This window comes from Anarhichas minor, unplaced genomic scaffold (assembly GCF_050575085.1).
Source record: "Anarhichas minor isolate MPS153535 unplaced genomic scaffold, ASM5057508v1 ptg000090l, whole genome shotgun sequence".
NCBI classification, from domain to species: Eukaryota; Metazoa; Chordata; class Actinopteri; order Perciformes; family Anarhichadidae; genus Anarhichas; species Anarhichas minor.
Window position 1 is genome coordinate 1528154 of NW_027466536.1, and position 25532 is coordinate 1553685.

The window sequence follows — 25532 nt, forward strand, 5'->3', positions numbered from 1 at the left end:
GTGCTGACATGGACCTTCTGTGATGACATTCTGTTAGATGACTGGTGTGAAAGGGAGGACAGAGAGAGGAGAGCAGAAGAGAAAAAGAAACTGTAAGAGCAATAGGATTAAATGACAACATATTAAACAGAAATTGAAAATCAGAGACAAGGTAAGATTGTGTCAACAAGGACGAGTACAGAGACAGTGTGACCGAATGAAATGGAATCAAAGAGACTGAGACAAACCTGGGATTATCAGTAACGGATCATCAGAAGTGGAGTTTCTCAAACATGGACTAGTCTGGGAGTCTGCGCACACACACAAACACACACGCACACTTTCTACTCACACACACACACATTTGGTTTCCCTGTTGTGAGCCGTCTTGGTAGTGGACAGGTGTCAGTATGCAGGAGTCTCCAGGTGCCGTGGGTGTAGATGGCAGCTACGCCAGCAACGTTCCAGCCTTCCTCACCAAGCTGTGGACTCTGGTGGAGGATCCGGATACCAACCACCTCATCTGCTGGAGCGCTGTGAGTCCGTCCTCAGGACATGCTGTACATCACACCGTCGTTACTCTGTGGGGAATGTCATTTAAATTCACTAAACATGTCCTCTCAACCATCCTGGTCTTCTTTGGTGAACACACTGTAGTGCGAGTGTTCATCATCATCTGCCTGCCGTTCTCTGATAAGCAACATCAGCAAGTGTTGCTGTATTGTCACAAATTGTGACTCATCACCTAAATGCTTTGATGAAAATTACACACGTTATTCACAGGCCTAATAACAGATTACATAGGTTCTAGTAACAACGAGCAAACAACAAACTGTGCTGATAATAAACTTGAACAAAAAAAATAAATACATATTGTGCTGGCAACAGGACAGTTTCTTAACTGCATTTACTGGTACGATTTAGCTACGATACCTTTTTTTAGCCTGGCTATCAAAAGTGCTACTTCCACACCTGTTTAGCTTTGTAACAGCTTGCTTGTTGAGCGTGTCCGCTCGCTGGAATAGCCCCAGAAAAAAAGAAAATCTCTATCAGAAGGTTTAATTTGTATATTATAATATTCCTATATGAATACAGTAATACAATATAATGTAAATCAATGTCACAAAAGGCAGTTGAAAAAGCGGATGATTAGCTGGCCTCTGCTTTAGGGGCAGTCCCGCTGGTTAGTTGTGATCTTATGATGCCTTCCAAACAACTATATGTTAGAATTTTCCCCAGATGTAAATTCCAACTTCCAACCTCCAAGTGTTCCAGGTGCACAACGCCGAACATAAACGAAAACCAGGCCTGACCGTGACAAAGTTATGTTTCTTTAGTAAGTGTTCACACAGTTGAACTCTCAGCAGTGGAGCCTCCACTGCATTTTTAACATTTGTGCAGAGAAGATAACTTTCTGGTGTTGTTTACTGTAACTAACTATCCATTAACGTAGCGACATATTTTAACATCAATTAGCACACAGACCAGGTTTTGCTATATATTAGTATGTATTATTTTCATTAAATAAATGCAATGAGTGCCGTTTCATTGTCAGAAATGTTCAAGTTCTGAGTTGTCCTCAAAAGCAGCAATAGTGGAGGGAGGAAGCCCACAACAGCGGTGGAAGAAGAACTTAGATCCTTAACTTAAGTAAGAGTACCAACGCTGTCAAAGACCTTTAGTAAACGTGCAGAAGTATTATTGGCTGAATATACATGTAAAATCTGAGTTATACATCATTATACATGTCATTGTTACGGATGCATTCATGTGTACTGTTACGGTGGAGCTAGTTTAATTACTTTATGTTAAGTAGGTTAGTCCAGTGGTTGCCAAAAGAAAAATCTGGGGTTGTCAACAATTATTTTAAATAAAACCATTTAGGAAGTTTTGAGAGGACATCACTGTTTGATGGAACTGGTGACACCTCTGAGACACCCGCAAGTCTACAAGTGGCTCTTTTTCTTGTTGGTCCCAAAAAGAGTGGTCTTATGTAAAAACCCATTACTTTCTTAAATCCTGTGGTTATCTGAACTGGTTTTGTCTAAAAAACAAACAAACAAAAAAAAACTGTATCAAGCCAGTCCGAAGCATAATGTGTAAGATATACTGTATATATATAAGAATATAGCACATATTCAAAGTACCAAATGATTATATTATTGGTTGATAAACCATCTGTTAGTGGCATTTATTCTACACTAATAAGCCATCATAATGCATGCATACATAAAACCCGTCAGTTCAATTTGACAGCATTGTCCAGATGAAAACAGAGACCATGTGTGGGTTTCAGGGGGGTTTCCTCTGTTTGTCCTGCAGGGAAAGAGCTGTGCAGGATTGATGTGTGTGCTTCACTGATAAACAAGAAGAGGCACTTTCTCAGTTCCTCCTCGTAGGGAGATAAACACTCAGACAGATGCTCTTCAGTCCCATGACATCTGTAGTTAGAGTGTGCTCAGCTGTTATATTGTCGGTCTATCAGTAGTCAAGAGAGCATTACTGCATACGTGGTAACAGCAACATCTTATTAGAAATGTCTAAACCTCATGAATTTCACACCTGTTGTGCAAATGAGTTTTGCTTACCCGCCATGTAAAGTATTTACAACACTTTACACAATACTGCTTTTCAGAGTAAGACAATGCTGCAGTTGCTTAGAAAGATTACAATGTTGGGAGAGAGAGCATGATTCATCACACACAGTGAGAGCGAGAGAGTCTGTTTGATTGGCTGACTGAGCTGACTGAATTTGGCTGCTGATGAATAGATTGTGCACTCTGGGGAAAATGTGTTACCTCCTTACAAAGCTCCTTTCAGTACTGAGGTAGCATTAATCCATGTACGGTCTCAATGACAAACTCAAGTTACATGGCAGCAGTTTTGAGGGGATTAAAAATGTTGTCATTTTCTAATCCAAATAGCGTGAAGGAAAAAAAACAAAGAAATGACGAATCCATGCAGAATAATAAAGAGCAAAAAAGTGTTCTAAATCCATTTTTTTCTGCTTTGGGTTCGAAAGTATATCTAGATGCACATTAGTATGGAGGTTATGACTCTTATCCTGTTTTGGTATTATGAGTCTGATTTTCTGAACCAGTATTTATTATAACACAATGCATCATTTACTGACATCTACATGACTGGCATCTAAAGGTTTTATTTCAGTCCCACTAAGCAATAATAATGAGTAACCAGACAAGTGAAGTTACTTTGTTAATTGTATTGTAAAATCTATCATCAGAATGGACATAATAGAAAAATACTTTGATTGCATCCATCATTGACAGGCTGCGGGGCTCTGTCTTGTCTGTCATGTCTGTCTTGTCTATAGATTGAACTTTCCTGACTTTTCTCTATTTCAGTCTGGGACCAGTTTCCATGTGTTTGACCAGGGACGCTTTGCCAAGGAAGTCCTGCCAAAGTACTTTAAACACAATAATATGGCGAGCTTTGTTCGACAGCTCAACATGTGTGAGTAGCCTACACTTCTCTCCTTGTCTTCTCTGCTCTCAATTACAGTATGCACTGATACTTTGTGTGTGTGTGTGTGTGTGTGTGTGTGTGTGTGTGTGTGTGTGTGTGTCCTATAATATGTGTGCGTCTAGATGGTTTCCGTAAGGTGGTGAACATTGAGCAAAGCGGCCTGGTGAAGCCTGAGAGAGACGACACAGAGTTCCAACATCTGTACTTCCTCCAGGGACATGAACACATGCTGGAACACATCAAGAGGAAGGTATGGACAAAAACACACACACACACACAAACACACAAATGCACACAAGCACAATGTCTCAAAGACAAACTCACCAGAAAGTGTCGAAATAATGTAACAGGCTTTATATTTATAGAATTCTAAATGTTAGTTTGGAATTGTGCAGCTGTGCACATTTACATTGATGTTTTGTTCTTGGCAAAGGCGTGTAAAAAGTGAAATACTGTTCACGCATCACATTATGCGTTGGTTTACAAGTGAGGCGCCACCACAGTAATGGTGGCTTGCCTAAGCTGACGCCTACGACCTGAATTTGTCAATAAGACTCTGCAGTGCCTTGAGCTAAATGCTATGCCAGCATGCTAACATGCTCACAATGACAATGATAACATGCAGATGTTTAGCAGTTTAGCTAATGTTTACAGTTCACCATATTAGTTTCGCTTGCTAACATTAGTTTGTTAGCAATGAACACAAATTACACCTGACATTGAAGGGAAACATTATTTTTATGTTTTTCAAAAAGTTGATCTAATGATGGTGCTAGATGAAAAGTGAAGGAATCACCAAGGTTATTACAATTTGTCCTAAGGGGAACATCAATGTACCACATTTCCTGACAGTCCTTCCAAAAGCATCCATGAGCATTTTACTCAAAAGCACAAATTTTAACCTCATGGTGGCGCTAGAGGAGAAGTCAGGGGATAACCAAAGTCATCAGGGTTCCTCCTCTGGGGACCATGACGGTCTGAACAAAATGTTGGCAACCCACCCAATAGTTCTTGACTAGTGGATAGACCGACTAGAGCCACGCTGCTAGTGTGGCTAAAACCTCCACTGAGTTCCTCTGCTCACAGACATCACAGGGAATGTGTGGTTGCATGAGCTGTATCTGAGTAAGTTAACAAATCAGGCTGTGCTGTGTGTTCAGGTGTCCATAGTGAAGAGTGAGGAGACCAAAGTCCGTCAGGAGGACCTCAGTAAACTGCTCTATGAAGTCCAGCTTCTCAGAACACAACAGGACAACATGGAGTGTCAGATGCAGGACATGAAACAGTGAGTATAGACATTTTTGTGTGTGCCATGACCCCACAAGCCCTTTCCACTCCAGGCAAAGTAGGCAACTGCCCCAGGGCCAAAAGTCTCTCGTTCAATTTGTGTTGCGTGTTTGTGTATTGCTCAGATAACTGCTACTTTGTTTAGGTATTTGCAAAGTTAGCACGTTGTACCGAATTGACCAACACAAGTCCTGCATTACTCCACTTTTTTGAGGCCCTGTCTTGTAGACCTTAAGTCTAGTTTTAAGACGTGGATTATTTAGGTTCATATTTTATTTAAATATAATTAAAGTGCTTCCCATTCAATGACTCACAGGGAACCAAGGGCCAGGTAGTATTCAGGATTACTGGTTGGTGACTGGGTGTCGACACAAACCATTGTGAACTTATGTAAATGAAAATTCACAGGTCAGGTCAATGTGACACTCGACAGTAATATGTGCGGTGCAGTCGGCATTAAATATTTTACAAACAAATCTCAAAAACTCATTTAATTTGACCGTTGACTATAAGATATGCTTGATAGTTCACTACCAGTTTTTGAAACACATATTTCAGGGGGATAATGGGAAAAGAGCAGTTGACCTGTCTGTTATTCCTCTTGCTAAGTTGGAACAAATCATCCAGTGGATGTACTGACTTTTTCCCTGGAGGCTATTGTTGCTGAAAATAGCTGCCGTGTGTCTATTGTGAGGTGGAGCTGCTTTGTGCTCAGTATTGTTCGCTTATGCGAGGAGAGAATGTTCACCTGCTCACCTGACCAACGCACACACACACGTACACCAATAACGACAGTCTTAGAAAGGATGACCAGATGTGTGCATGTGCACATATATATATGGCCGTGGATGCAGGCGTGGACAACGCTCTCTCAAAATATTCCACCACAGACTTTTCTCTTTGGTATAATTTGTGCACCCACGGAACTAATTCTCCATTTTCTAAAAAAAAAGATAGAATGTATTGAGCTGCTTCACTCTGAAAGTCCAGTCACTTTGCATTATATCGAGAGGGGTGGACAGCACATGCACATCCTAGAAAGTGTGTCAGACAATCCTAAAAACATACACCTGTCCCTCCCAACATCCCAGCCAGGGACTGTTCTCCAGGCATCATATGCTTTTAACGGTACTCTTGAGTAGCCGACTAGGGAATTAGCCAGGCGGTGCAATTAGCAGCTGAGTCATTTGCACCTATCGTGGTACCATCACACAGTGGACAAAACTTCAATAACTGTTAGGATCTTCTTTACATCTCTCAAGAAGATCTCCTTGGAGTGGCAAGAGAACTAAAATAGGTACAATATAGGCCGGCCCTCTGTATGGTGGTGTCTGACAGATAAAATAAAGTATGGCTGGTGCAGACTGACCATGACAACTAATGCCCGATTTGTATTCCTGCGGCAGTGCATTCTGTGAGCGCTGGTGCGGGCACCTCTCGCGCATGCCAGACATACATAGCACCGTGGAGGATTGCATGTAGCATGTCATTTCTTTTTGATTTGGACCTGCAGTTGGCAGGCTAGTATGAAGTACGGATGTCCATGTTTTGCTTTCTTCATTCTCAGAGAACAGCAATGCGAATTCACACACCTGCATACACATATATCACACACAGCATACATGCATTCTATACATATGCATTTTAAATATATCAATAAAAAATGCTTGTATTCCATCCCGCCCCAAAAGTTAACTTGACGATCGAGCAAGTGTTGGGTAGTAGTTCGTTACAGTTTGGAGGGTCAAGCATGTGTTTGTCACAGCCTCGGGCTTGCGGAATGCGGAGCGGAAATGCTCCCTCGAGAGAATACTTTTCTGCTTGTGGATACTGTTCTGTGCACTCGTTGCATGCGCAGGCACCGGGTTTTGAAACTAACAAAAAGCCATGTGTGTTTGCTTGTGGATGCAATAAACAATACATCAATAAGTCATATCTGGGTCGAAACACAACAATTTACGTAACATGTTGATCTTATTGATCTTCAAGAGTGCAGGGTTAAAGGAACTACAAATCAAAGGTCTCTGGGAGCACTACTGCGTATGTGAAAATATAATTTTGTGGCTCTAGCTAGCATAATAAACCTGAATATCTGACCAAACTGTTGGTGGAGTTGCTTTGTGGGTAATGTAGGTGCCAGGTTTTGCCATGAGAAAAGAATATGTGGAATAAAAACAACCATATCTCGGCTTCCGCTGCATCAGTTTTGATTATCAATTTTGAAATGTCCATCACGAGCCTAACAACTTTTGTAGGAGTGCAATGCTAAATCAGTTGAGTCATCTTTTAGGGTTAAGGTTTTAATGGCAACACTTTTCACTGCAGGTTAGAGGGTGACATCTTTATTAAAAACATCCTTTAGAACTCAAGGCCAGATTTGTGAGGAGGAAAGATTTGTGTGTATAAAAATATATAGACCTCCCAGGATTCTTCAACTGATTGCCTGTAAAACAAAATACATTCGGGTTAATAGGCTTCAGATGTTTAACCAGGTGCTCTCCACCACCTCCCTCTGACATCTTCCTCCTCTTGTTTGCAGGCAGAATGAGGTGCTGTGGAGAGAGGTGGTCTCACTGAGACAGAATCACACACAGCAACAGAAAGTCATGAACAAGGTCAGTCTGTGTGTGTGTGTGTGTGTGTGTGTGTGTGTTTGTATGCCATGAACTGAAGTCATATCTGTTTCAGGGTGAGATACTCTTAGAACAACAACTGTGGTGTACGGTATATCTTCAGTGTGCACTGAGTATGTATGTGTATATCTACTCCTACTCTCTACCATTAAAGGACTAATCCAGAGGTACATTTCAGTAGTATTCCCTCTGAACTACTAGTACTACTTCTACTACGACTTCTACTACTACTAAAACTGATGCAACCAGCCAGAGATCTGCAATTGTGTGAAATATTGAATATATATTTAACAGCAGATACTTTCATTTAACATAAAAAAAACATAAATCAGATAAACCTATGAAATAGCATACCCTACCATAGAGGGAAAACCCTGCATACCCACACATTTTTTTTAACAGTTTTTTTTATTTTTGGCAGGACTACTTTCACGAAGTAAGCCAATATTATGCCACAAAAAAGCAACACATTTTTTTTATTCAAAATGTTTAAAAATATACTGAAAAAAATACTAAATAAAAAAGATATGTATTAACAAGAATGATGCAGTTGCAAGTATGCCTTCTTCATTTAGTACACACTCTACGTGAAATGTTCAAAATGAAATTCTTCATTGTTTCATGCGTGTTTGGTCATTCAATATATGAAAACTACAGTATAAGAGATAATCCAAAAAGTTCAACGTGTGTCAGACATTTCATTTTATATTACAAGATCATTAACATTTTTTGATAGGATGAAACAGGGGTTACAGGTAACGCACTGCTTTCATGTTTCAAGCAGGAATTACTGTGTCAGTGTGTGTGTGTGTGTGTGTGTGTGTGTGTGTGTGTGAGGATGCTGATTCATGCTGTGCTTTTTCTCTCGTTGCCAGCTGATTCAGTTTCTGTTCAGCCAGATGCAGTCCAACACACCCAGCACTGTGGGCCTAAAGAGAAAGCTGTAAGTACATGCACGCGTGAGCACACTCACGAACACGCACATACACACATACACACACACACACACACACACACACACAGTGGAGAAATCAACAAAAGTGAGACAAACAAGGCCACAGTGCAGCAGAGGGAAGGGCTGGATCAGCTGACAAACTGAACAATCTAACTCAACAAGCTCTGTGAATGGAGACAAGTGCTGAATCAGTCAGACACACACACACACACACACACACACACACACACACACACACAGTGTGGCAGAGCAGATTGCATGACCCTGCTACAGCCTGTGTGTGTAAAACGCTGGTTCAGCTTTGCTGCTGAGTGTGAACAAGGCCGCCATGAGAAAGGAAAGGCACGCTGGAACACAAAAGTGCTTTAGAAACGTATATTTCAGGGTCAGGGTGCTCACTAACGAAAGTTGCAATTCTGCCCCATGTTTTAATGAAGTCATCATGTGAGGCCTTCTGGCTTTCATAATCTCTCTGAATGTCCACCATCTGTGTTTGACATCTACCCACTCCCATGTCTTACTCATCCCTTCACTCTCCCCCCTCATTTACTGTCACATCTCCACATGAACTATCTATCTATCTAAAAACAACAACAACAACCCAGTGCTCCAAAAAGCAAAGACTTAGTGTGCTTTCAAAGCTGTAGTTGGGTTCATTTGGTCAGGACCAACGGAAAATATGATACATCGTTGCATTTTAGTTCTGGTGTGGTTCCGGTTCACACTGAGTAGTTTAGATTTAATTGACAGCTTTCACTCCGGCCCAAACAAACCGCACTAACTGGGACAATAGACCCGAGTTCCCTTTAACAGAACCAAACGGGTTAAAGCGCCTTAAGAGTCTACAGCCATGTTAGCGACTCTGTGAGGCTGTAGTTGCTAAAAATCAAATGCTAATGTTGATGTTTAGAAGGTATAATGTGTACCATGTGTACCATCATAGTTTGAGAGATTAGCATGCTAACATTGTCTAATTAGCAGTAAACCCAAAGTAAAGTTAAAGCAGGTGGGAGTGTTATTAGTTTTGCAGGAATTGAACCATTCCTAGAGCCATGCCGCTCGTGAGGCTAAAAGTTGCCAACTGTGCGTGCTGTGCTTTTGTAAACATAGCGGTGGTGGCCATTGAATTAGGTTTCACTTTTGTTTACATGTTCACAGGTGTATTGATAACGTATTGGCTTTTTACTCACAAATATTTTATTGCACGTACAGTAATAAGCGTAGTTGCCATCAACTTGAGTATCCTTCACTTCATCTGGTTCACTTCACCACAGCGGCCTATCTGTTCGCGCTTCGTGTGTGTGTTTGTGTCTATGTGTGTGTGTGTAGTTGGAGGAGCTTAGCCCGACAGAGAGAGCACATACGTGCTGCAGCGTGATAATAAATGACATTAGAACATTAAAAAGTACTCGTGAAAACCCCAGCAACGTCGGGGCTTATCAATACTCCGGTAATTTAGCACCGGATCCCGTTTAATACCGGGTTTCTTAAAGCATCCCTACTGTCAGATAATTTAAAACGCGAAAGGCTCTCGCTGAAGCCAGTGTCCGTTTTGGGCTGTTGTAGAAACATGGCGGTGGAAGATGACAAACTCCGTGGAAGAAAACCTGCTCCCTAGGAAGATATAAATGGCTACGATTCTTAGTTTCAGGTGATAATACACTGTTTAAAACATAGGTATTATGAATATTATATGACATTGCTGCCAATTAATCTCCCTCAATGGTACACACCTTTAATAATACAATACTTCTGAACATTTTTACTTTCACTTGCAGTGTTCAATTACCACAAAGAGTTGGTGGTTTCTAACGAATGTTGTCAATGTTGACATTTAGCATTAGTAATGATAAACAGCAGTTTAGTGAGGTGGTGATATACACTCGACAAAATCTAACATTTGCACCATTCAGTAGCTTCATAAGGTGCTAAAATTAAATGATTAAAATAAATAAAAGCCTCCATTGCAACAGTTTCTATCCATTCATTGGTTAGTACTCTGACGATGATGCCCTGCTCTCACTGACTGCGTATCGCTGTTATGAGTCAAGATGCCTAACTGATTGAAAACTAATGTTCCCTCCAGGCCCCTGATGTTGGACGATGGCTCTCCCAGCCCTCCTTCCTCCAAGTTCAGCCATAGTCACCCAATGGAGCCCATGCATGAGCCCTTCTACATCCAGTCGGTGAGAAAATGAGAAAAACGCCATACACCTCATGTTCATCAGGTGCTTAGTAATCCCTTAAGTCCATTAAAAAAAGCCTTTTTATAGATTCGTAAAGTTATCTTAATTTTGGTCTTTTTTCAGAATTGCTAAACATGTGTAAAAATAGATCCTCTGTAGAATGATTAGTGCTCTGCCACCTTTGTCAATGACACATTTTGCTGGGAACTATAAAAGTAAGCCACTGTGCTGCTGAACTTCCTCATTCAGCACAAATGGTACTGGCAGGCTCATGCGGTAAACATCTACTTTGAAGTTAATGGATGGCCTTTCTAAGTGCTTGGCCGTGTCGGGATTATAAATCTATCTATCGGTTGATTTACCACACACCATTCCTAATACGGAAGATATCCTTCGGCAGGTCAAGACATCTATCTTAATCTGTTCCTCAAGCGTGGCATATCCACCACATTGCAGCAAGGATATTATCCAGACTTTATTCTTCTTGAACCTGCTGCCACCATTCTAGCTATTATATTACATCACCACTAGAGGGAAGCAATGCGCATTGACAGTTTGGGAGGGCTATACATGAGCTGTGTACATATCTAAAGCCTTGGATTGAAGAAAACTTAACAGGAGCTGTGGCTATCTTACCAGCTGGCTTCATCTTGACCTTTTTTGCTTCGGCTATAGTTCTCTGTGGGAGTGCAGTCAGTCAGTGTGACAGTGGGTTTTATAGTCCAGATATTACCAAGCCACAGTAAAGTTATTGCTTCCTGGGCCGCTCGACAAAACCAGGATGCAGTTACTGCGGTTTGCCTTGGTTTATAACTCACATTTTGTAGTTACTGCAAGTTCTGGTGTTCTGGAAATACATTTCTGTGCAATATTATTTTCATACGGTAAAACAAACATTTATTGATTCTGGTTTTACTCAATGACCAACTATGTATGTAAATGTTTTTTAGGGCAGTATAGCCCTGTGAATCTGTAATGTCACATTATCAATAATGTATAAATTCTAAATGAGCAACACAGTGGGCCCAAAGAGCGAATTTGTTAGCAAAAGAGAGTTTTTACTAGAGAAGAAAGCCAAGAGCAAAACACACATCACAGTCATCTCCCCTTTTTCTTCCGCAGCCATCCAGTGATACTGCCTCTTGCTCTACTAGTGGGCTGACAGGAGGACCGATTATATCCGATGTAACTGACATGTCTCAGGCCAGTATGGCCCTCCAGATGCAGCCTGATGAGACCAGGTGAGTGATCAATATAGCATCACTATTTCCCATTATAAAAGTAACCTGCATCAGCTCTTTTGCAGCATCGAACAACCATTTTGTAGGATATTGTGCAAGAGATCATGGATATTGGATCATAAAACTCATTGTAGGAAATGTGTAGTACGAAACAGAAGTCTCAAAATGTGTTGTCACAGTATTTGACTCCACGAACAGGGAGAAGTGCATGATGCTTATCAAAGAGGAGCCTGTGAGTCCAGGAGTGAGAGGAGGAGGGAAAGGAGGCGGCGCAGGTGGAGGAGAGGCCGTAGCGTTGGCCTCCTCCTGTGAGGTGTGCTCCTCAGAACCTCCTGTCCTCCCCGTCGCAATGGTCCAGTCTGTTCTGGAAGGGAGGGGCTCTGTGGCCTCCATGGTGGAGAGGAGAAGTAAGAGACCTGCCCTGGACAGGTGAGCGCTCACACGAGATCGCATTGAGAATGCAAGGTACACACACGTTTGCACGGCGGACACAAAAGTAATCTAAGTAGTGAGGAAGTGACCCTGTGTGTCTGTGTGTGTGTGTGTGTGTGTGTGTGTGTGTGCGTGTGCGCAGAGTGGAGGTTTCAGATGCGGTGGAGAATGTGGATATGAGCCTGGAGGAGCTGCAGCAGCTGCTGCTCAGGAGCCATCAGCAGAGCACTGTGGAAGCTGGGGCCAGCGCTGTTCTGGATGTCAGTAGATCCGTACTAATTCAGAAACACACTTACAACTTATTTACCTGCACATAGATTCAGTTGTGTCGGGAGTGGTATATGTCTCTGCTTATACTGCACACAGTGGCCTTTGTTCCTCACATACTAAACCTACTTGAATACATGTTTTTTTCTCACTCCTCTTTCTCTCTCTCTCACTCTGTAGCCCTTCAGTTTAAGCCTTCCTCTGCCTGAGTGGAACTTCACAGAGATGGAGTCCAACCTCAAATCAGTAAGTCATATAGTGGGAGAGCTGTGTGAACCGAGCCGAGTGGGAGATCCTTTCCTACTCAGGCGTGACCAACTTCTCCTTTTAATCATGTCATGGCAGCTTCTCTAATTAGCTACATTGCTGTCATTGCAAAATGTAGGAATAATGAACCCTTACTTATTACATTGCTTATTGAGACTTTATTTTAAAATTATGATATTTTCTTCTTTTTTGTACACTTGTGGGCACGGCAACAAGCTGTGCAGCCGACACAGAGCAACATTATCATTCATTAGGAGTTCTGTTTATGTCCTGGCACACAACCAAAACATGCTAAAACACTCTCTAGAGCTGAAGGGAACCGCACATTTAAGTAATAATTCTTTCCACGTTTGTCACTACGAGCAACACCTGTCACATTACATTATCTTTAGTTCCAACAATCGTGAAGTAAGCAGAAGTTCAACATTAACCTTACAAAGTAATCTACCAGGAATGTGTGGTTGCATGTATTTGCGCCGTGCCGGACCAACCCTGCAATGTTTTGTCAAAGCGCTCTGCTGTGCCAACACACTGGTCTTATGGAAATGAATGAGGGTGCTGCGTTTTTTGATGCAGTGTTAACGTCGGTATGGACACAGCCTTAGGCCATCAACAAAGAGGCCCGTCTGATCCACTGGTTGCATAAATACAATACTATATAAACAACACGAACACCAGTGAAAAATGGAAATGTGCCGCCAGGCGGAGGTTTCCTGTCAAACTGCAATAGTGATTCACAAAAGTGTCTGAAGCTGATGGTGGAGCTCAAATTGTCCAATGTGACTCTTGGATTCAGGATCCGGTGCAATACAAACAGAGGCATTGCTAAAAACTCTGCCCCTATGCTGGCAACGTAATCAATAATGTCATTGAAGTCCAATTTTCTGGCCACCTTGCATCGAACAGCAAGGACGGTGAGGCTGTTCAATCTGTCTCGACACATTGTGGGGTTTAAACAGTCTTTCATGCGGCTCACCTTGCCGCAGACAGAGTACAAAACAGCCTCATATAGTAAGTAGCGCCTCTCTAAAACTGCTTTGCTTTGCCAGTCTTCCTCCGCTATGCCTGAAGGGGTTTATTCATATCCATCACTGTCTTCTACTCTCTCTCTGGCCACTGTCCTGGGTCAACAGACGATCTCTCTCTTTATGCAGCTTAACAGAAACACTTTAATTGCAAGAGGATGTGGTTGGTAAAAAGAAAGGGAAAGAAATAGATTTGTGTTGATGTACTTTGGGAAAATAGCCATTCAGTCTTTGTGGGTTGGAATCATCAATGGTTAGGGAACGATTTGGTCATCATTGCCAGATGACCAAAACCGGGGCTCACCTCCTATATTAGCATCAAAGTGGAGCAACAAGCGCTGTACCAGGGTCAGGTGTTGCACTTAATATTGCTGGTACTGTGGTACTGGTAATATGTTGACAGCCAAGCGTCTGGATGAAGGGGCAGGACTTTTAACATCACCGTTTAATTCTGCTACATGAAGATGTTGGATAATATCCAATATATAGATAATGTTCTATCACTTGTTATGACATTCAGGATTAGGGGTTAAAGGTATTAAATGTGTGTGTTTGCGTTTTTTTCCTTCACAGTATATGTTCCAGAACCAGGAAGCGGAGGCTTTTCCAGCTTCTGGCTGTGAGGAGCAGTGATCCATCTGTGCTGTGGACTAACTTTTCTGAAATGGAAGGTAATGATCCTGTGACTTCATTTGTTAGTGAAGCGGTCAGTTTTTCAACACCAGGAATATGTACTACATTCACTAATCTTAGTGCTAAGCAGGATGCAAAATACAAGGGGTCTTGGTGGCTCCATGTCCTCTTGATTGACCCTCGAGACCCTCTCAATGCGTTAACAGCAAAGTTTAGGGGGTCTCTGGAAAAATGTGTCACATGTCACTAAAAGCTTACTATGTTCATCAGTATTTGTTATTCAAATTGCAAAAATATTTATCCACAAATACAAATACCGAATTCTTGTGGCATTTCCTCTTAAATAACCATTTAATACCCGGTTGTTTCTGGTAAGGTTGCCTTGGCTTACATCTTTAAAACCTTGTATGTTGCATATTGGGTCTGTGTAAGAATTCAGAGTAACACTGGAGCACTAGGTGCCATTAAAGGATAATGCTGGTGATATTATATACTGTAGTTTTGTCAATGTAAATAAATCACTAAAGTGAAGTACTTGTGGAATGGTTTCCTACTAACTCTTTTTTAATTATTGAAGAAATCTTTGAAAACGGGACATGAATATATTTTCTTGAAAAAATAAATAATAATGACCCAAAACATCTGTGGATTAATACATATTTTGTGCACTAATGAGTATTTCCAGTCTGTGGGATTCACTGAAATAATTGAACATGGTATTTGTTGATGATAAGTAAAATATAGATTATCCATTAAAACAGGATTACCATATATCACACTTTTCTAAAAGTGCACATACTGCTCTTTAGCACAATGATGACATTATGCAGGTGCATTTTGACACGTTGAGCTAATAGCAAAACTCATAACAAGAACATTTAAAAAAAGTACTGTACATTCTTGACAGTTGCACCTAAAGCTAAACTCTTTTTAGACTCTCTCCAAACAGCCTTATTCATTGCAAATATCTGTGAGTCCTTCATTCACTTTCCGGTTACCTTTTGATACTGCCAAGTTCTTTGTTTTGGCTTATGTGACTGGTCCTTTCAAAATAAGGTACCTAGATGAAATCAAACATGTATGGGGGTCATTTACACTTAGGAATTTGTTTTTGCAAGGAACATAGTGGGAAGGGATCACTTTCCTATCAGTATGGAGAGGAGGAATGAATACAGCAACCAGTAACTGTACATTGTACATATGGCATAAAAGTATCATATAAGGACAGACTTGAAAAAATCCACACCTGTTTTTTTAAATGAAGTGAAACTCCATCTGTGTCTGAGTGTCCTATTATAACTGCTCAGGGAGACATCACTGTACTCACCGATCCTAACGATGAAGACATTGCCCCGAGTGTATTTGCATCCAAGAGTTGCAGATTATTCACTGAACTGTAGGTTCCCTCATCTTCATTCCTCCCTGTTTAAATATGAAGATGCTGTGCGTGCCCACCGACTGACTCTGTCATCTCTGCTTGTTTCCCTCCTCAGGCCACGGAAGCTGATGTTCTCCTCATTATTCCACTCTGCATGGGTTTGAACCCACGGCTCTGCCAGGCTGCTTCTTACACGCGGCTTTCTTTGCTTCCTCCTTTATTCCTTTCCATTCACACACCTACAAAATGCAGCAATGAAAAAGCTTGTATCCTTACATTTCCTTGCCCTGCCGATGGGCCTATCAGCCAGCAGCTCTATGGGCATGACCGCTTCTTGCATGAGAAAAGACGCTGGTCAAAGTTTTCCGAAGTTACCCAAACAAACAAGTGTGTTCTGACACAATTATACCTAGACTCTAATATTAAGCCAGCTGTATGCAGACAGTGCATTCTTAGCTCCGGCACTTTAGTCTTTGTGTGAGAGGGAGTTCCTGCTTGTGGAAGTTTGTGGACTTTTTCTTCCTCTACTGTATAAAGAATCTATTATGGATGTACAAAAGAATATTTTTAAGTATTTTATCCTTATTACAATTTTTTTTATTTGTATCCAAGAGAAAACTTTGGCAAAAAAGTCGCTGTGAAAAAAACATCTTGGAGTGCAATGTAGCATACTGTATATTACAAGTTCTGTTTTCTTTTCAGTCTGTGTCAGAGTGTTGGAAATTTAAGGGCTCCTCGAATATTTCATGCATTTCCAATCATGATAAATGTGTTGAGATGGATCAGAGGTGATTTAGCCTGCCGTGATATCAAAGGTTCTTCTTGCAAAAATTCAGATTCAAGCCACTCTAAAATCTAAAACGTTAAGAAACCTTTCGTTTTTTTAAGCGTATCACGATAGGAGGTTTTACACTCTGAAGCGCCCATCTACTGTATCTTTGCACAGGCCTGACATGTAGCTATAGACTTGGTTACTTCTCTTCTGTCCATTTAAATGTGAAGTTTAAAGGAAAATATTAAAAGATAGACTTCTCATTTGACAAAACCATGAACACCACTGCATTTTTGCACAATCTGTATCACTAGTTATATATAGTCATGACAACAGGTAATTTATTGTGTGTTTGTAGATGGCCAACACTTTGTCGCTCTACACATGCCTTTCTAGGAGAGATACTGGCCTCATAACAGGGTTTTTGAAAACTTGAAGGCAAATTTTAGTCTTAGAGACGAGATGTTTCTGAATGTTACTACAGTTTTTATTTGGAAACAAAGGCCACACTTTGAGTTGAGGCTTGAGTGTGCATAGAACATAAAAACCCTGATAGAAAGTCATGACAGCTACCTTTCATACGTCTTTAAAAAGATTTATGATTATGATTGACTGTGTTCATTATATGGTGGGGTGGTTATTTGAGAATTGAATCTGTTAAAGAACCATGAATACCTGCTTAAAGGACTGCATATTAATTCTCTAGATTATTTAAGATAATCAATAACCATTCAATGTAAATTATGTGTCCTCTGCACTGGTGGCAGGCAACAGTTAAAATGGTTAATTGATGATAAATATTCGAAATATCCTGGAGATGAGTTGAATCGTGCAATATTGTACAAAACTGTGAGAACTCACAAAATTGCAATACATGGATGACCATAGGAATGTAGGAAACAGCAACTGTGAGTGGTGGACTGGAACACACCCTGGTAAGATGTGCTGCAGAAGGATAATGTTAGCCTGTGACACTAAAAGCCCTGCTAGCTCTTTACACGAGTCAAACAAAAGCTTCAACCAGTAGTTTCAGTTTTGGGGAGGCGTACGCTAGCTACAACTTAGGGGGGCTGCACTGTAACGCCTTAATGCGACTATATATCCAGCTTTACAAATGCCTTTTTGCACAGAATACGTGGACATTTTGTCCCCTCTGTGAATCTAAAAGCCCTGATAGCTATTTTCAGGGAGTCAGAGCAAAAAGATTTGAACTAACTGACCCGCAACTTCACCTTCAGAGTTACCCACCGATGCTAGCAAGGCTAAAGCTCAGGGTAGCGATTTGCATTAGCTTTTGGAAAAAGCTACAATTGAGGTTTTTATGTCTGCATTAAGTGAGGACAATGCTTTAAGAAAGACTAGCTCATGACTGTGTTCCTATTTGGGTCGATTTACCCAGACATTACATTGGATTTGCCAAATTAAAAAGCTAATGCAAACTGCTCCCTGCAGGTTAACATTTTGTTGTGGCAGAACCTCCTTCTCAGTGCATACTTTGGGGAGAAGGGAGAAAAAACAAGCTGTGGTGTATAACAAGTGGAATTGCACTAAATCACAGTTGTATGCTTTTTGAGAGTATACAGTATATTTTAGACATAGCATTTATTCTTGTTCCTCATGATAATATGAGTGTTAATGATTTTTTTTCAAGGAGTGATGAATACACACATTCAGTTGCTGTTGTGTTCTTAATTTATTCTGTTTTCAATTTTTATCATTTGCACTGGAAATGAACGGATGTGTGTTCAAATGACATTTATGCTTGTCAGGATTGCAGATAGATAAGGAAGTATTATTGTTAACTGAGTGAAAATATCTCTGCTGTAACAAAGCCTGGTATCCCAAAAACACTGCTACATAACCAACAATACATCAGCATATTAATACATATACAACAAACTAAAAAACAGAGAGAAAAACCCTTTCTTGTTTCAACAAAGTATGCTTGCTGACACACAGGCAATCTTTGTGCTTAGATGCCTTTAAAGTGGGCCACAACCTGCTGAAAATGTGAATTGTTTTTAATGGTTTTTTGCAACGACTAAAGTGTATTGTTACAGAGTCAAAGAAACTGAACATGTATTCCACCTGTATGAAATATTTAAGTTGTTAAAACAAATAAAAAGTGAAAAAAGGCGACCTAAGAGTGATAACTTCCTTTGGATTTGTAAATTGCTGTCCATTTACTTTACTGCATGTCTGTGTGCATGCAATTGACCGTTAGCTAAACCCCCTTCCCCAAATAGCAAATGTCCAACTTAGCAACTTTAACTGGGCACAGCAGGTCTGTCAAGCTTTGGATTTCTCCCCATGCTCTTGCTGTGTGATTGGGGCTGTAGAGGAAATAGCAAGAGTTTTGACTGGTGTCTTTATTTGATTTTGCAAAATCAAAAAAATCCAAGAATGGAAATGTAAGGAACGGATTAAACAGGTGCAACTCTTTGTTGCGGAATCATTAGCTAACTACATTATTATGTGGGGTTGTTGCAACAGCGGCCCAGGATGCTAATAACCCCTATACCAGGGTAATGTTATGTATCGCTGTATTAGAGTTTCCCACCAACTAACAGCGTTAGTTAGCCAACAAGCTACAACTACTCAAATGTGCCAGCTCCTGTTGGCTCCACCTAAAAATGAGAAGCCTGCTGAAGCCTGTGTCTGAGATTTAAGATCCTATGTTCCAAAAAGTACTATGAGTGAAAACATCTGCAGCATCATCATTGGAGAGCAAATTTCAGAAACACTTCCGTGACACTTCACTTCACGACCTTTCAGCTTCTGGCCATCAGATGGCCCCTATGAATGGATGTATAAAGTAGTGATTATATGTGATTATATTTCCTCATGATATTGCCAATTATGAGCATGTGTAAGTTAAAAAGCAGTGGTCCAAGAATCGACCCTTGTGGAATCCCTGATGAAGTATTTCAAAAATGATGAGACAGACATTTAATATCATTTTGCAGCAGAACGTTTTGAAAATTCTGAACAAATTTTTATAATTCTGTCCAGCTTAGATTTCCTGTGTTATGTAGTTTTTTGTTATATCTGTAAATAAAATAGCAAATCGATAATTACATTTCATAGATTTTGTCTAAAAGAAACACCCATGTTGAGCAGGGGCGGAGCATGGGGAGTTGCTTCTGAGGCTCCAGCCCAGAATGTTTTCTCTGGGCAAAGGTTTTACTACTGGGGAAATAGACAAAATAGTTTAACATAAATAGGTCTCAAGATTAGCAGTACTGTACTCTTATTTCGTACCCTACTTATGGTTTCAGAATGATGAAGAAAGTAGGAGAACAATTAGATACAAAATAGGATGTATGCTCTACAGGCTCTTCATGTTTTTCCCAAACAATGTACTGATTTTTAGGTATTTGTTGTCTAAAAAAACCTTGACAAATAGTGTACATAGCTGTGTTAAATAGGAGAATGCCCCTAGGTTTGGGCTGGGCCCTGAATGTTAACGTCTTGCTCTGTCCCTGATGTTTAGGATACATTTCACCCACGTACAGTAGTGTCAGATTGTCTATGTCTGTCTGTCTGTCTACTATATTCTGGTTTGCTTTGTCCACTTCTGACTGTTTTGTTTTCCTTCTCTATCGTTCTTTTATTCCTTTAATTGCGTTTTAAGTTTACATTACATTGCTGTTGCTTTAACTCTAATGTGCAAAACCCTTTTTGAGTAGCACTATACAAATACATTAATTATCTTCACATGATGTCTGTAAGGCATCAGAAGCCGAACTGGGGTAACCAGCACAGTGTCTGGGGGAAAAAGGCTTCACATAACATGCTTTTCATTTAAGAAAAAAATATATAACCAGCACTTTAAAAACTGTCAAGCTGGACAATTGTGTGACCTGGATTTGATGGAGCTGCAATTGACCCTTTTGCTAAGTCCCGCCCTCAAACCAGGGTCAGACAACTAGCCGGACTTAATTTGTAAAAAAAAAAAACCCTCATCTTGACTTTGATTGTTGTTTGGTAGAAAATGTTCTCTTTGTGTTTCTACAGACATGCAGTGTTTCCTTGCTGACATGAGGCGGTATGAAAAGGAAGGGAATAGAATACATGTTGTACTACAAAATTACATATTACACACACACACACACACACCTTCTGGTGTATTTTTGGAACCAACAATCCTTTCCACAAAATGTGAAATAAAAGTGGCTATATGATTTGGAATATGCCCCCATCCCCCAACATTACAAAGACAGTGTCTTGATTTTTTGAAGAGGAAATTTATGTCTGCTTCTTATTAATTGGACACACATGCTGTGGCTTGTACTGTGTAGTCTAGCACATTTCAAGGGCTTTATGTGTGTGTAAAAGCGCACACACACCCAGAGAAAGCATAGCTGCTATAAATATATCACTATGGCTTCTCTCAACTTGTGTGTGTCTCTCGGGCTCTCTTTGTCTTGTCTTCTCCTTGTTTCATGGTGGTTGAGCTGCACTCCTCTCGAGTTACGCCTCTGATGTAGCACATATTCCATTTGTGAATCCTCCAAATTAGATTTCAGCCCTTTTAACCAGCCATCAACCAAGGAGTGTAAAGTCACCGTCTAAAATTTTCTCACAGCAAATGATATCAGAGAAAGTGTTGCTCTCTCTGATTACTGGCACATTGAAGTTCCAGGCAGGTATAAAGCAAAGATAAGTGCAGTTTCCCACAACAAGGCTGAAATATTTTACTCTATATATATCACTTGTTATTCTTTTCTTCTTTTTTTTACAATGACTTTGCAATCAGTTATTAAATCAACCTTTCACAAGTCCAGCCCCATGAGCTGCTGTTATTATTTCTGCTGTTTGTATTCACTTCTCTTCGAAGCCTATTATTAATCCTAAAATCATGCCATTCGGGTCGGCCTCACTGGATGATTCACACAGCAAAACCTTTTGGGTTTTTTCTTGCGCTAAATATTTCAAACTGAACTAGTTTGTGGCGTCTTGAGTCTGTTGAGCAGCAGCAGTAGGGCACATATTTAAGTGGCTGGGAAGACAGCAGTATCTCAGGTTTGCAATTTGAAAAAACATACGTAAGCAGTTTGAGTCTTTTAAAGGCTTTTATGTAATTGACGTACACGTTTCTCTGTGCAATTTTTTCATGTTATGTGACCCGCATTTCTAGCATTCATGAGGTAACATATATGACATATTGCTGATAATATATGATGTGAGAGTCATTACTGCGTATGTCCATAGACTTGTCCATAATCAACCAGTTACACTTACGTTGTGGTGAATATAACCTGTGAAATAAAGGAATCTGTTGGCAGACTTTCAATTCCTTTTCTTCATCTTTCATTTTGAAGGTGGGATCAAGCTCTTATGATTAGATGTGTGGTGCTACAATTCATGCTCAAATCTGACAGAAAAAATAAATAACAGAATGGCCAGTGTTAAAACTGCATGCATTAATTTGTTTGGCCACTTGGGGGAAGCCAACAAGCTGTAAATACACAGTTGCTGATGTGTGATGTGTTTGAACAATTGGCTACTAGTGTAGCTCAGCATATTAAACAGCATGTAAATCTACCTGCAAATGTCCCCCGGGTCCGGTTAGATGCTGGTGTGGTCCATACTCGTCCATACCTCTAACAACACGCTGTCTGCCCATGACATGTAGGCTACGGCGCTATAGTTTGTTTACTTCTTCTCTTGATCTAGGACGCAACACGGCACTCTGCAGCCGACCAGCAGCTGACAATAAAATCAGACACCGACATGCCCCTCCAGCCAGCTGAGGCAAAAAGGAACATTTTTTATATTCATTTTTTTCCTTGTAATGATAAACGAGAATTACCGTCTCGTGGTTGAACGCCTCCTCCAAAATGCCATACATTTTACATTTGTGTGAATTTGTCAACATAAAACATTGAGTTATGCCCAAAATGCGTTTGTGAGGTCACAGTGACCTTTGACCTTTGACCACCAAATTCTATCAAATCATCCTTGAGTGGAAGTTGACGTTCGTGCCACATTTAAAGGAACCCGTTCAAGGCGTCTCTGGCCACGGCTGATCATTGGCATGGCGGCATAAAAACGTACTTCCTTAAAACATCTTGCACGATTTTGATATCATCTCGGCGACAAAATCTGTCCACAGACAGACATTTATCTGTCAAAGTAGTGAAAACCATCTCTTTGTTAGTTCCTGCTCCAGTAAGTGTCCATAATCTGCCATGACACAGACTCACAAGGTGAAAACATGAAAAAGAAACATGTTGACATTATTTTGACTACATGACTAAATGTAGTTTTAGTTGGACTTTACTTGTCAAAAACATTGATTAGAAAAGTGTAAAGCAAGTCATCATAGACTTCAATTTGAAACAAGTTGTAATACTTGTTACTGAAAATAATACAGTATTATGAAAGTGTTCATAATTATGTAAAATCACTGTATTTAGATTTATGAATTGCTTAACATTTTTTCAAACTATATATCTTGTGTATATCTTGTGATTAATACTATTCGGCTTCTCCACTTTGTTCTTTTAAATAGTTGTGTAATTTAAACTGTGTCATTGGAACATACAGGAGTAACAAGTGTGGTTTCCTGCAAAGTGCAAAGCCACTACAACAAGGAGGACAATGGGAATAAGTCCTGTGACTTTTTTGTGTTACCCTTGATGTCCTTCTCATAGTGGATGAACATTGGTGTTGTAAGTGTTTCCTCCATTTCTTCCTCTCCTTTCATCCAGCACCTTATTTACTCTCTTTTCTCCTCCATCTTCTACGGAGCTTGTATCGTTCTGCATACTCCTTTGCTCCCCACTCACTGCACAAGCTCTCTTACACCCTCTCCTCTTCATCTTCTTCTTCCCCCTCCCTCCCTCCCTCCCTCTCTCTCCCTCCCTCCCTCCCTCCTCCGTACTGTTGCATTATTCAGACTGAGTGCTATTTGGAATGGCTTGTGTTGTCCCTGAGTACCTCTCCTCTCATCGCGCTCCAAGAAGCATCGCTCCCTGAAAATACCCCGACAGCACCACACACACACACACACGCAAACATCCATCAGGTCAGACCACGGCACACACATACAGATTCCTTACATTCAGGCGTTTTCTGCACATACGGTGGTGAATGTGAAGAAGTTCTCCCAATTGTCATGTCACACATGCTCCATCCCTCTTTTTCTTTCTCTTTCTTCCCCAAATACCAGCCAGGGGTCCTCGGAGATCACTTAAGCAGCAGATGCAGGGCCAGACTACAACAGACCAAGGCGTCTTTTATTCATAACTACCAGGAGCACGAAAGCTGAAGCCCTTCAACTACAGGCGCCACAGCCTTACAACACAGGACAATGTTCAGCACCGACAAAAAAAAGAAACGAAATAGAGGAAACATTCATGCATATTTAATCGTTTAAAAAAAAGCATGGACTACTGATTAGAAATACAAAGAGATACAAAGTGTCGCTGTAGAGTCGCTTTACTGGAAGACCCTGCATCTTTGGTGATGGATAAAAGTAAAGAAGGAGAAAGTACAGATATGAGAGGAAGGCCAGAAGAGATGTAATACGATTTAAAGAAATGTTGCTGAAATGAGCAGTTGTGTATGTTTAACACTTCACTTTTTAAGACCTATAATCATTCAGTCTTCAGTGTGAAATCACAACTGATCTGGGAGAGACAGAACACCCTTTGTTCAAGTCTTCTAAGACATTTGGTGCTTGAAGTGGCTTTCAGAGTGTCCTCTCATTCATAGAGTTTTCTCTTTTTCCTATATCTCTATTCTGACAGCAAAGTGTTTTTCTTTCCCTCTTCATTTATGAACACAGTGGAGCAAATTCACTACAGGGAACGCTATAAAAGATATGAACTATGCATGTTCTTGGAAAAAGAAAATCAGGTCTAGTGGTTGTGGTGGTACTGATGATGTGACTGGGGCATAAGGGTTGAACCTCTTCTGCATTTTTCATGCAAGACTGTCTTTTTATAGCCGAGTTATGAGGAGGCAAGCTTGCTGCCAGTGCAACTGAGTTAGTAACGTCAAACAAGACTGGGACACTGAATCAGTGATGATTTATGAACAAAAGATGAGATCTTAAAGGCCACAACTGAATTTCCACACTGCGCCATCCTTCCAATGTACTGTAAATTGAATTGTGTCGTGTTTTAGCAACAGTCATTGTTTTCATGTATAGCTGGAAATAAGCAATTTCACCATCACTTTGATCATACAATGGAGAAGATAAAAACTGTCTGAAAAGTGAATCCAGTGCGGAAACTTGCACTCTCTCTACCGGCCATCAGGGGGTGAATCCTCTGGTTGCAAGAAGAAGTCTGACTGTATAGAAGTCTATGACATAATTATCCTAACGCTCACCTGACGATAAAGCAGAGTATGCTTCAGGGCGTGGCTATTTTGTGATTGACAGGTTGCTAGCACAGCATTATCTGGTCAGGGAGTGGTCCGTGTTTTCATCTTAGAACTTTAACCCTTTCACAGTGTGTTGTCAATGCATGCAAGTTAACTGTAACCAATTTAGTTGCCTAAAAATGTCTTATCAGCGTTCAGTTTTACTGAGCTCCACCCTCTCGTGTCACTTCTGGCTGCGAAAGAACTAAGATGGCGCCGGTGAAATATCAAGGTTTCAAAACAGCAGTGGAATGTAATGACTCCAAACGCTTCCCATTGTTAGAAGCAAGGTGGCTGCATGTGCAGCGGTGCACAGAATGATGTTACAAAGGCTCAATCTGATGCCACACATTTAATTAAGTGTTCTACAAAATACAAAAATATCACTTTAGGTTATCGCTACACTGCGTTTTCTGCTTCCATCTTGTATGCAGAGATTCTCATTATCTCACTTATTCACCATAGATGGTTTTAAAATACCACAAATGCACAAAAATGTACGATTACACCTCCTCATGAACTCTTTTGAGGGTAATTTGTCTCGTACATTTCCACACACATAAAAGTTGCTCATCATAACACCATATTAAGTACTAAATAGTCCTATGAAACGAT

General features: G+C 40.5%; 1 protein-coding gene across 1 annotated transcript; it reads left to right on the forward strand.

The window, feature by feature from the left end:
• Window positions 1–389: 389 nt before the first annotated feature.
• hsf4 (heat shock transcription factor 4) lies at window positions 390–14391 on the forward strand. Its single transcript, XM_076082323.1, has 12 exons — window positions 390–515; window positions 3345–3453; window positions 3588–3715; window positions 4626–4750; window positions 7292–7367; window positions 8261–8328; window positions 10427–10526; window positions 11649–11767; window positions 11966–12196; window positions 12342–12459; window positions 12647–12712; window positions 14332–14391. Exons 1-12 carry the CDS (start codon window positions 390–392, stop codon window positions 14389–14391), a joined length of 1326 nt encoding a protein of 441 aa, XP_075938438.1.
• Window positions 14392–25532: the final 11141 nt, after the last annotated feature.

Bases quoted from the DNA above. Each gene is read 5' to 3' on its own strand.
- hsf4 (XM_076082323.1), top strand. From the start codon at position 390: ATGCAGGAGTCTCCAGGTGCCGTGGGTGTAGATGGCAGCTACGCCAGC. The intron at 7,368-8,260 runs GTCAGTCTGTGT...TCTCGTTGCCAG, and splicing joins AACAGAAAGTCATGAACAAG to CTGATTCAGTTTCTGTTCAG. The intron at 10,527-11,648 runs GTGAGAAAATGA...TTTCTTCCGCAG, and splicing joins AGCCCTTCTACATCCAGTCG to CCATCCAGTGATACTGCCTC.